The sequence below is a fragment of the Scyliorhinus canicula genome, chromosome 20 (assembly GCF_902713615.1).
Source record: "Scyliorhinus canicula chromosome 20, sScyCan1.1, whole genome shotgun sequence".
Classification (NCBI taxonomy): Eukaryota; Metazoa; Chordata; class Chondrichthyes; order Carcharhiniformes; family Scyliorhinidae; genus Scyliorhinus; species Scyliorhinus canicula.
In genome coordinates this window covers 3,373,696-3,388,731 of record NC_052165.1, presented here as the reverse complement: position 1 = coordinate 3,388,731, position 15,036 = coordinate 3,373,696, and the positions used below count along the sequence as shown (strand labels likewise).

At 44.0% G+C, this 15,036-nt stretch overlaps 1 protein-coding gene across 2 annotated transcripts in view; it reads right to left on the bottom strand.

Moving 5' to 3' along the window:
• LOC119954732 (cat eye syndrome critical region protein 2-like) overlaps positions 1 to 15,036 on the bottom strand; it is a 109,160-nt gene that overhangs the window by 36,392 nt on the left and 57,732 nt on the right. For both annotated transcript variants that reach the window (XM_038780254.1, XM_038780253.1), the window contains exons 8-12: positions 10,047 to 10,136; positions 5,502 to 5,658; positions 4,396 to 4,525; positions 2,053 to 2,090; positions 1,859 to 1,950 (exon numbers count right to left, since the gene is read on the bottom strand). In XM_038780254.1, the coding sequence (XP_038636182.1) occupies positions 1,859 to 1,950; positions 2,053 to 2,090; positions 4,396 to 4,525; positions 5,502 to 5,658; positions 10,047 to 10,136 (507 nt within the window). The remainder of the gene's footprint in view (positions 1 to 1,858; positions 1,951 to 2,052; positions 2,091 to 4,395; positions 4,526 to 5,501; positions 5,659 to 10,046; positions 10,137 to 15,036) is intronic.

Sequence of the window (15,036 nt, the reverse complement as noted above, 5' to 3'; positions counted from 1 at the left end):
CGCCAATGAGGTGCCCGGAATCATAACCGGCATTTTTGAAAAGCCGCCGGGGAAAAGCCGCTGAAGTAAATGCGCTTATTCAATAAGCGCATTTCCTTCAGCGGCTTTTCAAAAATGCCGGTTATGATTCCGGGCACCTCATTGGCGGGCCGCATAAAAACGCGCGTAGTGGGGTGGATGAGTGGGGCTGTCTCATTGGTCGGTTTAGTTGGGTGTGCGACCAATAGGAGTCCAGGTACAAACAATAAGCCTTATTATTGTTTGTAACCTGGACTCCTATTGGTCGCACACCCAACTAAACCGACCAATAAGGCAGCCCCACTCATCCACCCCACTACGCGCGTTTTTATCGTTGACTCGGCTAGGCTGTGCTTCTGTCAGTGTTAAGGATCAGCACAAGCAACTTGACACCTGATTTCAACAAACTGGTAAATGACTGCAGTCAGATGCATCATTCTCATTGTTCTGTTACTTACTGAGTTACTTTGTTTTTCAAATAAATGTGCTTTTTTTCATTAAAGACCTTTTATTTTGGCTATTGAAAATATTAATTATTTTACTTAATATACTATGCGGCCCTTTAAAATTGTGAATTTCTGAATGTGGCCCTTGCACGGAAAAGTTTGCCCACCCCTGCTGTAAACTGTACTTTTTCAAATAAATTTCTTGCATAAGTAAAAAAAAAAAAGTTAGGTGGGGTTACTGGGTTACAGGGATAGGGTGGAGGTGTGGGCTTAAGTGGGGCGCTCTTTCCAAGAGCTGGTGCAGACCCGATGGGCCGAATGGCCTCCTTCTGCACTGTAAATTCTATGAAGACAGAAGAAAAAGCCCATTGCTTTTCTTGGCTAATCTCTCCGGTGGGTTCAGTTACATCGTTCTCGATTGCAGTCCTATAGTACATGTAAGTATCAATAATCCACTGCAGCTTCACCATCAGAATTCAGTCGAGTGAAATGAGTTTGGGCAATTGTAATCCACTTCCTAATGGGCATAGACTGATGGCACAAAACTGTTCTTAATTCAACATTAACTGCCGATCATACTCATCGCATGTCGAAAATAGCAAAAAACGTCAGAGCTGCTACAGCAGATAATCTTCTGAAGTTGCACAGCAGCATAATTGGCACATTAATTTGCATCTAACTATTCCACACTGGTCTAGGGTGCGTTTAATGCTAACGTGGAGGTGCTTGAAAAGGAAGGGCTTAGCACAAATATTCCAAATCTTGACGAGCACAAAACAATGCGAATTTAGCTAAAAATGGGGTTCCACTCTGCTATCACTGATCAGATTTTTTCACATTAATTAACTCAGCTTACTCGTGAAGCTGCCAAGTACTTGCACGCCTCTCGAGGTGCTACAAAGCAACCAGTAGTTTCTCAATGCACAACATTAATTTATAATACCGGGGCAACTCTAGGATCACTTTTACAGTCTGCAGCTGGAAATGAGGAATCCAAAGATGATCAGATTTTCTATGCCACAATTCAATGCACATTGACAAACAGATGAAACCAATACAAATTCTAGTTTCCCATTATTTACCACCAAGCAAACAAGGATAAGCAAGGAATATAATCGTTGATATTAATTCAAACCAAGTGGGTATAAATGATCCCATCTTTCTTCTGAAACCTCATTCGGAGATCTTGTGCCTAATGAACTCTATAAAAACCTCACAACCTTTATCATTGTAAACCCACAAGTTAAGTAGTGATAGTTGTACTTTGCTGCTCTCAATAAAGTGTGTCTGATTTTTTTCTGTGTTTTTGTTAAATAGAGAAGACCCATTCAAAATACATTTAACACATAAGCAATACATGACTGAATGGAATGCGACAAGTACAATTCTCTTACTTCAATTATCTCGTAGTAATTTGGGGCATAAGATTCATCTACAGGTTCAAGGAAGGGCCACGAGTCCTTGTGGGCTTTCACTGCATCCAGCACTGATGGAAGGAAGAACATAACGGATCTCAACATATAATGCAAATAATACTGATATTTGTGAAAGTTATTCAAAAACAAACTTTTAAAAAATACTCACTTACCTTTATACATAGCAATGTAATCTTCATCCAGTTCAAATCTATAACAGAAGATACAAAAACATTAAACAAAAACTGATTTTACATAACACCGATGAACTTTACTGGATGAGCTGGATTCTCCCCCCACCCTGCCACTTGTTTCTTGGAGGCGTGCCATTCACTCGCAGCAGGATTCCACATTCCCGCCACTTATCAATGGGATTTCCCATCGAAGCCACCCCACTCCGGAGGGAAACCCTTGCCGGGGGGGGGGGGGGGGGGGGTTGTAAGGGTTTATTCCCTGTTTATTCCCTCATTTCCCCTTGCTTTTATTTCGCTGCTATTATTTTTGAACTGTGAATGATTAATGGACATGTCTCTTTAAGGCAAGCAGCAGAATTCAGAGGTTACAGGAGAGAACATGCTGCTGGTCTCTGCTGGTTTGAACTGGAGCTGCAGACTCGGAAACACCAGAGAGAGAGATGGGGCGGGACTTGGTTTGATTGATTGGCCAGTGAAGGCTGCAAACAAAGACAAGAATCTTCTCTCGCCAGAAAGGCCCGAGAGTGCGTATTTCTGAAACTAGAGACTTGAATGAATCTACAATAAAACCACAAACTGAAAGCAAGGTTTGAAGAGGAGTACGGTGCTGGAAACCAGCATCTGAAACAAAGACTTTTTTTTTCTTACCCCTTTCTTTCCTCTGTGTTTGTCTGTCTTGTGCGTATATATAATATTTAGAGGGGGGGGGGGGGGGGGGGGGGGGGGGGGGGCAAGTTAAAGTGGGGAATTAGTTAATATTTAACTGGTTGTATTTGATGCATATTTCATGAAAGTTCTTGTGATAAATATACAGTAATTGTGTTTACATTTACAAAACCTGGTGACTGTCATTATTGGGCAGTCATGGGCCAAAGACTTTGGGCACGGTACACAGTTGCAGGGCCCCAGGTTCGATTCCCGACTTGGGTCACTGTCTGTGCAGAGTTTGCACATTCTCCCCGTGTCTGTGAGTTTGCTCCGGTTTCCTCCCACAGTCCAAAGATGTGCAGGTTAGGCCATGATAAATTGCCCTTTGTGTCCAAAAAGGTTGGGTGGGGTTACGGGGATGGGGTGGGAGGTGTGGGCTTAGGTAGTGTGTTCTTTCCAAGGGCCAGTGCAGACTCGATGGGCCGAATGGCTTCCTTCTGTGCTGTAAATTCTATGATTCTATGGTATAAGCAAGAGTTGTCTACTGGTGACAGCCACGATCTTCATCTGGAGTTTGTGTTTGAGCAACACCCCAGGATACTTGGTAACACCTGTGATTCTGATGAATCTTCTGGCAGTTAACAGAAATATTAGATAGCACAATACATGTTACAGATCCCCACATACTAGTTTCAGTTGTGAATCGTGATGGAGAAAGTGGGGAGAAATAGTAAGTGGAATACAGTTTAGACACAGAAAATATAGTGGGGATAGTTCGTCCTTTAAATGCTTAACATTATTTTGCTGTGGAGCTTGAACACAGCTTTAAGCAAACAGGGAAACTTACCAGTTGTGTGCTTCTGGCTTGAAACCTCACCTGCTGGGAGCACATGTTGGGAAATTATGCATGTTGTGCCTATGATTTTGTATTAATTAAATTTAACAGGTGGTTAGAATGTGCAATATGCTACAAGGCGTAGTTCAGAAAAACAGCCAAGTTGCCTTTAAGAGGTAGCTAGATAAATACACAAGGGAGAAAGGAAAAGAAGGATATTTTGCTCGGGTTAGTAGTAGTAATTTGGGACGAGGCTCGTGTACAGCATCAACACCAGCATGGACCAGTTAGTTTAAATGTGCTTTAAATTTCATGTAATAAATTGAAACTGAGTGTGCCAAACATAATTTCTCCTTGTGTACCTGACGAGTGCGGTTTTACATCAGAAACATACAAATGTAAAATTTATCCTGTACCACTTCAAATTCCAAAATTCTGGTGGTCTTGATTCGTGCTTCAGAGTAGTGTTTGAGTGTCAATATTAAAACGAACATTAACTTGGGAATGTCGTTCCTTTTGGTCTATGGCCAGAATAGAAACCATTGAATCCTCATCGATGAGAAAGCATGGCTGCCATATGGCTTCCACCCTCATGTGCATAATGATTCCTTTAATTCAATTTCAAACACCTTACAATTCTTCCTCTTATTTAATTATCAAACTCATAAATACCATCCAGATGGGGTTTCCCAGCTTGATTCCATTAACTATCAAGCAACTTGCTTCCACATTATTGTGGTTCTATGTAAATTTTGTTTCACCAGTTTTCAGGCAGAATCGGAAACTGCATAGAACACTGAACTGAACTTTCTCTATGCGCCGCCCACGAAAATACATACAAGTCTTTTGTCTTCTTATCTTTCTTTATCGGGAACAATGGCTCCAAGTTCATAAGTTCGGGAGGCAATTCTTTTCCCTGGGAAAGTAACCACGCTCGCTCTTCTCTCATCTTCCTCCTTTTAGCACGACCTGGATGAAGAGCAGAACATAAATCATTTGAAAAGCTTAGGAATGTCCAAGTCTGCTATAAAGGCAGATATATAAGGCTTACAGGTAAGGAGGACTAAAAGTAAATAACCGGACTACTTGGATTAGGGAAATGTAATAAGGACATTGGAAGATGAATCTTAAACATAAAATAACCGCTGAAATTTCCATCTGGCGTTGCTGTACATTTCTAAGCTGGGCCGAAGGGCCTGTTTCCAGGCTGTAAACATCTGTGACTCTAATACAGTTGAATCCTGCTCTTTAAATTACATTGCTTCTCTTTCTGACGTCATTTTAGTCCATGTCATTGAAGAAAAAAAAATACAACACACTTTTCTGCTTAGTTGAAGCACCCTTGTTCCGTACCAACAGCTACTTTTACCATTCTCCAGTACCAATGTGCCCTTTACATCGTGGCTAGCATTCCTATCTCTGCGTAGGGAGGTGTAGGGTTCCAGACTGTGCCAGTGAGTACAGACTGGAATGCCAGCTCCGAATTGTAAGTTTACATACAGTGGCATAGTCGCAGCAAGTGGGTGCGGATGCCCACCCTCACCATATGGTTATGATCCCACAAATCCATGCTACCATGTAGAACTAACCATCTTATCGATTGATAACGGTTGTCACAACCAGGATTCCCTTTACAGCTCATCAGTTTGCTAATCAACCTATGAATCCTCCTGCTACTGCAGAGTTATCCATGGGAAGAGCGTGCAAAGATACAAAAACAACCATTCTCCAAGCTCGAGGTCAGCCACCTACGTAAACCTCTCCAAAATGTCTTTCAATCAGGTTTGGTAAATAGTTGACGTGTAACCAATTGACATTCCTTACTTTTGGGCAGTGCTCTGTGTAATTATGGGTGGGAACCAGTTATACAGCTTGTTGGCTGCATTCCTGCTCCATGAAATAATTTACTGCTATTGCTTTGACACAACTTATTGCAGATATATACCTTCTACAGCTTTGACTCTTTCCTCAAACTCCCTTCTCCTCTCTTCTTCCATGAGCTGCTCCTGTTCTTTCTTCTGCACGGCCAACAGTAGCTGCCGTTCTGCTTCCTCTTCTCTTCGTTTCTGTTCTTCTACCTTTGCAATAGCAGACATTTTTTCCTGGAATGTGCATTAACATCTCGTTGGCTTTTATATCATATCATCATACTCAATTTCCCTATTATACTCTTTCCCTATTAACATTTTCAGTAGATCAAAATATAGATCAAAATGTAGACTCGGTAATTCGTTCAACTTTCAGCTAAAAATAAATTCAATAAAAATCATGTAAAATGTTCAGTGAATCAGAGCAATGGGGTGAAGTAATAGTTTAATATAAATTTGAAGCACCCCGTTCTTTTTTTCCCTAATTAAGAGGCAATTTAGCGTGGTCAATCCACCTACCCTACACATCTTGGGGTTGTGGGGGTGAGACCCACGCAGACACAGGGAGAATGTGCAAACTCCACACGGACAGCGACCCGGGGGCCGGGATCGAACCTGGGACTCTGGCGCTGTGAAGCAACAGTGCTACCCATTGTGCTCCGTGCCACCAATTCTATGAGGAACATCTTTTAATAAACCTCTCCGTGCTTTACAAGAATCCAGAGCACGGGCAGCTTCATACCTCTTCTCTTTGCGGCAACAAAGTAATATAACAGAACAGAAAACTGCCGATGAAGGTTTGAGGCAGAAAAATTGCTAGAAAGAAGATTTAGTTGACTAACTGTGGAAGGGCATCAGAAGGTTCTCGGAACCGGACTCACATACACGTTGGGCGAAGCAGGGAATGCGCACGTGGTGAAGCTACGCAGGGTGTGGGAAACAGAGCTTTCGAAGTCTAGCGACTCTGCATGGGACACTACTTGGGCAAAAGGTTGTAATATAATCGGGAAAAGGGGAAAGAATTCACAGTTGTTTCTTCAACGGATCATTTGTGCCATACTTACCAACAATTGGGAGGAAACTGGGATCCAAAAATGTCAGGAAAAACGGGTGCCATGGACGCGTTTGATGGAGATTATGAAGTATGAAATTCATATGAGGAACGACTCCACTTATTTCTGATAGCAAATCAGACACCGGAGGATCTAAAACACTTGTCAGTTCAGTTGGCCAGAAAGATTTATGCTGCTACAGAAATTAGTTCACCCAGTAAAACCAGATGATAAGTCCTACAAATGAATTAATGAACATCTTAAGAGGGACATTGTTCTCCTAAACCATTATTGATGCCAGAAAGGGTTGGGTTCCAACACCGTTGTCAGGAAGACAGTTAAAGCATTTTACAGTTGGTAGCGTCTTTAAGATGATCAACTAGATATTGTGAATTTGATACAACATTCGAGGATACTCTTTGACACCGGCGGGTTTGTGGACTCCTCAGTTAAACTATTCAGAGGAAGCTGCAAACTCAGTCATAGAGTTTACAACATGGACCCATCGCATCCATGCCAACCATCAAGCACCTAACTATTCTTATCCCATTTTAAAGCACTTAGTCCGTAGCCCTGTATGCTGCGGCATTTCAAATGCTCATCTAAAGACTTCTTAAATGTTGTCACGGTTTCTGTCTCTACCACCCTTTCAGGCAGCAAGTTCCAGATTCCAACCCCTCTCTGGGTGAAAATGTTTTTCTTCACATCTCCTCTAAACCTCCTGCCCATTACCATAAATCTATGTTCCCTGGTAATTGACCCCTCAACTTAGGGGGAAAAGGTACCTTCCTATCGACTCTATGTCCCTCATAATTTTACATACCCCACTCAGGTTCCCCTGCTCTGCTCGAGGGAAAACAACCCCAGCCTACCCAGTATCCCTCGATCAAACAATCCAGCCCAGGCAACATCCTGGAGAATTTCCTCTGCACCCTCTCCAGTGCAATCACATCCTTTCTGTAATGTGGTGACCAGAACTGCACACAGTACTCGCTGGGGCCTAACCAGCATTTTATACAGTCCCCGCATAACCTCCCTGCTCTTTTATTCAATGCCTCGGTTAATAAAGGAAGAGTCCCATAGGCTTTCTTTTCTTATATATATAAAAATAAATTGAGAGTACCCAATTCATTTTTTCCAATTAAGGGGCAATTTAGCGTGGCCAATCCACCTACCCTGCACATCTTTGGGTTGTGGGGGCGAAACCCACACAAATCCCATAGGCTTTCTTCACCACCTTATCTACCTGTCCGGCTGTTTTCAAAGATCTGTGAACCTGCAGACCAAGGTCCCTTTGATCCTCTGTACTTCCTGGGGTCCTGTCATTCACCATGTATCCCTTTGCCTTGTTAATCCTCCCAAAATGCATTACCTGACACTTTTCATGGTCAAATTCCATTTGTCACTCTTTTGCCCATTTAACCAGCCTGTCTATATTGTCCTGTGATCTAGGGTCTTGCTCTTCACTGTTTACTACAGCACCAATTTTTGTGCCATCTGCAAAATATATTTAAAGTACCCAATTATTTTTTCCAATTAAGGGGCAATTTAGTGTGGCCAATCCACCTGCTCTGCACATCTTTTTGGGTTGTGGGAGTGAGACCCACGTCAAGTGTGACTTCTGCAAACTTACTTATCATACCTCTAATATTCACATCCAGCCCATGTGTACTACAAACAAGGGACCCAGCACCGATCCCTGCGGAACACCCCTGGACACAGGCTCCCAGTCACAAAAGCAACCTTCGGGCAACATGGTGGCGCAGTGGGTTAGCACTGAAATGAAATGAAAATCGCTTATTGTCACAAGTAGGCTTAAATGAAGTTACTGTGAAAAGCCCCTAGTCGCCACATTCCGGCACCTGTTCGGGGAGGCTGGTACGGAAATTGAACCATGCTGCTGGCCTGCCTGGGTCTGCTTTCAAAGCTAGCGATTTAGCCCTGTGCTAAACAGCACCTCACGGTCCTGCGGCCTCACAGCGCTGAGGTTCCAGGTTCGATCCTGGCTCTGGGTCACTGTCCGTGTGGAGTTTGCACATTCTCCCCGTGTTTGTGTGGGTTTCGCCCCCACAACCCAAAGATATGCAGGCTAGGTGGATTGGCCACGCTAAATTGCCCCTTAATTGGAAAAAATGAATTGGGTACTCTAAATTAAAAAAAAATAATAACAAAAGCAACCTTCAACCATCACCCTCTGCCGCCTGCCACTGAGCCAGTTTTTGACCCAGTTTGCTAAATTGCCCTGGATCCTATGGAATCAACTTCATCAGCTTCCCATGTGGGAACTTGTCAAAAGCCTTACTAATGTCCATGCAAACTACATCAAACACACTACCATCTGCAACACATTTAATCACCTGCTCAAAAAATTCAACCAAATTAATTAGACATGATCTCCCTTTGACAAAGCCATACTGACTATCCTGGATTAATCCTCGCCTCTCCATGTGAAGATTAAGCCTGTTTTTTTACAGTAGTTTTCCTACCACTGAAGTTAGACTCACTGGACTGTAATTTCCTGGTTCGTCCCTACTTCCCTTCTTGAATAATGGCACCAAATTAGCTGTCCTCCAGTCCTTTGGCACCTCTCCTGTGGCCAGAGAAGATTTGAAATGTCAGAGCCGCTGCAATCTCTTCCCTTGCTTCCCACAGCAACTTGATACATCTCATCTGGCCCTGGGAATTTATCCACTTTTAGGCCCATTAAAACTGTTAATACCTCCTCCCTCTCAATGTTAAGTCACTCAAGTAAACCACAATGCACCTCCCTGATTTCTATGCCTACATCACCCTTTCCCCATAGTGAACACATATGGAAAGTATTCAGTTAAAACCTCACCTATATCTTTCGGTTCCACACACAAATTGTCACCCTACTCTTACCCTGCTCAACCTCTGCCCTTAATATACTTATAAAACACCTTTGGGTTTTCCCTTTATTTTACCCACCACTGCTATTTAATGCCCCAAGCTCACTTTCCCGAGTTCCCAATCTCAGCCGGGCTGTTGTTGCAAGATGCAAATGAAAACCTGATACTTGCCTACAGGTAGGGAGGGGGGAAAAGAAATCAGAAAGAATCCAATCACTGAGCTACTCTCCTAAAGGATTGCTCAGCTGCAATATTTCTGGCATTTGTTAAGTGATTATCCGATTATTTTTATAACAATGGGGGGGGGGGGGGGGGGGGGGGGATCTTGATTCTTAAAGCGTGCCAATGCAGTTGTAAATTCCTTCAGATATTCTTGCAGGTAGCTCAATATTGAACCATATTCTACCATTTGGCACAATAGATGTATTACTTCATAAATAAATTACTTTGCTGGTTTCGGAATGTCTAGGCAACATACACAAAACAATCTGGGTCTTTGAAGGAGTGCTGGAATCCAGAATGCTTCCAATACCATCAGATATAGATTTTGGCTGGGGTGCTTGATTCAGTGAAGAACACTCTATTAGTAGCTGAGGCCGGCTACTGAAGAGGAATTTCAAACCCAGAGAGGTTTATGAGGATTAACAAAATGACCAAGTTTATCTCTCAAACTGCTTTTTTGGAACTTGACCTGCTTTACCTCTTCTTCCTGCTGCAACCGTTTAAGGGTCAGGCGGTCAGATATTCTCCTGGGAGCCATTTCAGACAGCTTCTTCTGCAGCTGTTTCTCCTGGAAATGAAAGTAGGAGAGGTCAAAGGTCTAAAACACAGCTATTACACACAGCCCGTTAATGACCATGCTTGGCACTACTATAACCCCCTTCAGGATACAGACCTGATAGATTGATCACAGGCCATATTCTGATACTTGTCAGTCACTATAAGCTAATCATTACAACTTTTGATTTCAGTTTGCCCCGCTGGGCCACTGTTTCGCACAGTTTTGTTATTATATGAAGCCACTTTCCTGTTGTTACTAACCTCCTCCTCATCACCCTACTCTTCCAAAATAAACTAATAGCCACGCATTCACACAGAAACAAATCAACATCTCGCAAGAGCCCGCAGTGGTTTTGATGACACAGGTGCTGCACGACAGCGACTTCATCTCTATCTGCCATAACGATTGGCACGGTGGTAATAACTTCGAGGTTTTACTGGACTAAAGTTTCGACACGGGGTGAAGCAAAGAACTAGTTATGGCTGCTAACGTTAATAACTTGCATACTGCCACAACCGGTCCACAGCAGACACCATCTCCCTGGCCCTACACTCATCCCTGGTACAATCGAAATGTGGAGCTTGTTCAAGGAACAGCTACTGCGTGTCCTTAATAAGTATGTACCCGTCAGGCAGGGAGGAAGTTGTTGAGCAAGGGAACCGTGGTTTACTAAGGAAGTTGAAGCACTTGTCAAGAGGAAGAAGAAGGCTTATGTTAGGATGAGACATGAAGGCTCAGTTAGGGCACTTGAGTTAGCCAGGAAGGACCTAAAGGGAGAGTTAAGAAGAGCGAGGAGAGGACACGAAAAGGTGTTGGCGGATAGGATCAAGGAAAACCCTAAGGCTTTCTATAGGTATATCAGGAACAAAAGAATGACTAGAGTAAGATTAGGGCCAATCAAGGATAGTAGTGGAAAGTTGTGTGTGGAATCAGAGGCGATAGGGGAAGCGTTAAATGGATATTTTTCGTCAGTGTTTACACTGGAGAAAGACAATGTTGTCAAGGAGAATACTCAGGTTCAGTCGACCAGGCTAGATGGAGTTGAGGTGCACAAGGAGGTGTTAGCAATTTTGGAAAGTGTAAAAATAGATAAGTCCCCTGGGCCAGATGGGATTTATCCTAGGATTCTCTGGGAAGCCAGGGAGGAGATTGCAGAGCCTTTGTCCTTGATCTTTATGTCGTCTTTGTCGACAGGAATAGTGCCGGAAGACTGGAGGATAACAAATGTTGTCCCTTTGTTCAAGAAGGGGAGTAAAGACAACCCTGGTAATTATAGACCTGTGAGCCTTACTTCGGTTGTGGGTAAAATGTTGGAAAAGGTTATAAGAGATAGGGTTTATAATCATCTTGAGAAGAACAAGTTGATTAGCGATAGTCAACACGGTTTTGTGAAGGGTAGGTCATGCCTCACAAACCTTATTGAGTTTTTTGAGAAGGTGACCAAACAGGTGGATGAGGGTAAAGCGGTTGATGTGGTGTATATGGATTTCAGTAAGGCGTTTGATAAGGTTCCCCACGGTAGGCTATTGCAGAAAATACGGAAGTATGGGATTGTAGGTGATTTAGCGGTTTGGATCAGTAATTGGCTAGCTGAAAGAAGACAGAGGGTGGTGGTTGATGGCAAATGTTCATCCTGGAGTTCAGTTACTAGTGGTGTACCGCAAGGATCTGTTTTGGGGCCACTGCTGTTTGTCATTTTTATAAATGACCTGGAAGAGGGTGCAGAAGGATGAGTTAGTAAATTTGCAGATGACACGAAGGTCGGTGGAGTTATGAATAGTGCTGAAGGATGTTATAGGATACAGAGGGACATAGATAAGCTGCAGAGCTGGGCTGAGAGGTGGCAGATGGAGTTTAATGCGGAAAAGTGTGAGGTGGTTCACTTTGGAAGGAGTAACAGGAATGCAGAGTACTGGGCTAATGGCAAGATTCTTGGTAGTGTAGATGAACAGAGATCTCGGCATCCAGGTACATAAATCCCTGAAAGTTGCCACCCAGGTTAATAGGGCTGTTAAGAAGGCATATGGTGTGTTAGCCTTTATCGGTAGGGGGATTGAGTTTCGGAGCCACAAGGTCATGCTGCAGCTATACATAACTCTGGTGCGGCCGCTCCTGGAGTACTGTGTGCAGTTCTGGTCACCACATTATAGGAAGGATGTGGAAGCTTTGGAAAGGGTTCAGAGGAGATTTACTAGGATGTTGCCTGGTATGGAGGGAAGGTCTTACGAGGAAAGGCTCAGGGACTTGAGGTTGTTTTCGTTAGAGAGGAGAAGGCTGAGAGGTGACTTAATAGAGACATATAAGATAGTCAGAAGGTTAGATAGGGTGGACAGTGAGAGTCTCTTTCCTCGGATGGTGATGACCAACACGAGGGGACATAGCTTTAAATTGAGGGGTAGTAGATATAGGACAGATGTCAGAGGCAGTTTCTTTACTCAGAGAGTAGTAGGGGTGTTGAACGCCCTGCCTGCAACAGTAGTAGACTCGCCAACTTTAAGGGCATTTAAGTGGTCGCTGGATAGACATATGGATGAAGATGGAATAGTGTAGGTCAGATAGGCTTCAGATGGTTTCACAGGTCGGCGCAACATCGAGGGCCGAAGGGCCCGTACTGCGCTGTAATGTTCTATGTTCTATCTCGATATCAAGAACTCCTACATAGACTCCTATTCATTGAGTACAGCTCTGCCTTCAACACCATAATCCCAGCCAAACTCATATGAAAGATCCAAAACGTAGGACTTGGCTCCTCCCTCTGCAACTGGATCCTTGACTTCCTGACTCATTGACCACAATCAGTAAGGATAAACAACACCTCCTCCATGATAGTCCTCAATACCGGGTCCCCTGAAGGTTGCGTATTTACCACCCATTATATTCCCTGTACACATATGACTGTGTGGCAAAATTTGGCTCCAACTCCATCTACATGTTTGCTGATGAGACAATCATAATGGGTCGGATCTCAAACAATGAGTCAGCGTGCAGGAGGGAGATAGAGAACCTCATGGTATGGTGCAAAGGCAAAAATCTCTCCCTCAACGTCAGCAAACCAAGGAGTCGGTCATCGACTTCAGGAAGTGAAGTGTTGTACACGCCTGTCTGCATCAATGGTGCTGAGGTGGAGATGGTTGATACTACAATGGTCGGACAGCACGGTAGCGTAGTGGTTAGCACAGTTGCTTCACAGCTCCAGGGTCCCAGGTTCGATTCCCGGCATGGGTCACTGTCTGAGCGGAGTCTGCATGTTCGCCCCGTGTGTGCGTGGGTTTCCTCCTCCGGTTTCCTCCCACAGTCCAAAGATGTGCAGGTTAGGTGGATTGGCCATGCTAAATTGCCCTTAAGTGTTCAAAAAGGTTGGGTGGGGTACTGGGTTATGGGGATAGGGGAAGGTGTAGGCTTAGGTAGGGTGCTCTTTCCAAGGGCCGGTGCAGACTCGATGGGCTGAATGGCCTCCTTCTGCACTGTAAATTCTATGATTCTATATAACCAAGTAAGCACAACAGCACCTATACTTCCACAGGAAACTAAGGAAATTTGGCATGTCTACATTGACTCTTACCAATTTTTACAGATGTACCATAGAAAGCATCCTACTATTTGGCCTGGTATGGCAACTGCCCGGCCCAAGACACCAAGAAACTAAAAGAGAGTCATGAACACAGCCCGGTCCATCACGTGGACCTGCCTCCCATCCAATGACTCTGTCTACACCTCCCATTGCCTTGGGAAACCGGACAGCAATCAAAGACCCCTCCAGTGCATCTTGGAGATGGTGCACACTGATGCCACTGTGCATCATCCGTGGACCGATTGAATGTTTGTGGGAGGAAGAGCAATCAAGTGGGCTGCTTTGTTCTGGATGGTGTTGAGCTTCTTGAGAGTTGTAGGAGCTGTACTCAGCCAGGAAGTAGATAGTATTCCATTAAACTTCTGACTTGTGCTTTGTAGATGGTGGACAGGCTTTGGGAGTTAGAAGGTGTTGCTCACCACAGGATTCAGAGCTGCTCTTTTAACCATAGTATTTATACGGCTGGTCCAGTTCAGCTTCTGGTCAATGGTAACCCCCTGAATGTTGGCAGTGGGGGTTTCAGCAATAGTAATGCTATTGAATATCAGGGGAAGTGGTTAGATTCTCTGTGTAAATGGCAATGCGCTTTCCTCTCCAACTGCGACAGTATCCCACAATGCTGTTAGGTCGGGAGTTCCAAAAATTTGAACAAAATCAGTGTGGTGTGTCTTTAGGAGGGACTTCAGGAGGTAATGCTCCCATGCACCTGCTTCCTTATTCCTACAGGTGGCGAAGGTAATGGATTTGAAATGTAATGGCTGAAGGTAGTGGCTGTCAAAGAAGCCGTGCCGACTTTCTGTAGATAGTAAACACTGCAGCAGTACACCAGCGGTGGAGGGGGTGCAGGTTCAGGTCATTGGATGAGATGTCGATCAGGCAGACAGGAAATTGTGGAGCTTCCCAGCTGTTATTGCAGCTACATAGTAGCTTCCATTACATTCTTGACTTGTGTCTTGTAGTTGGTGAAAAGGCTTTTGGAAATCAGGTGGAGGCACTCACCCTAGACCAGGGGTGGGCAAACTACGGCCCGCGGGCCGCATGCGGCCCGCCAAAGGTATTTCTGCGGCCCACCAAGTCATTAAAAAAAAAAAAAAAAATTTTTTTTTTTAAAAAAATTTTTTTTTTTTTTTTTTTTTAAAGGTTAATGGGTGGGGGGGCTGTTGGGTTACTTACTGGTATAGGGTGGATACGTTGACTTGAGTAGGGTGATCATTGCTTGGCACAACGTCGAGGGCCGAAGGGCCTGTTCTGTGCTGTACTGTTCTATGTTCTATATGAGGCGCCCAGAATCATAACCGGGTGACGTAATTATTTTACTTAATATACTATGCGGCCCTT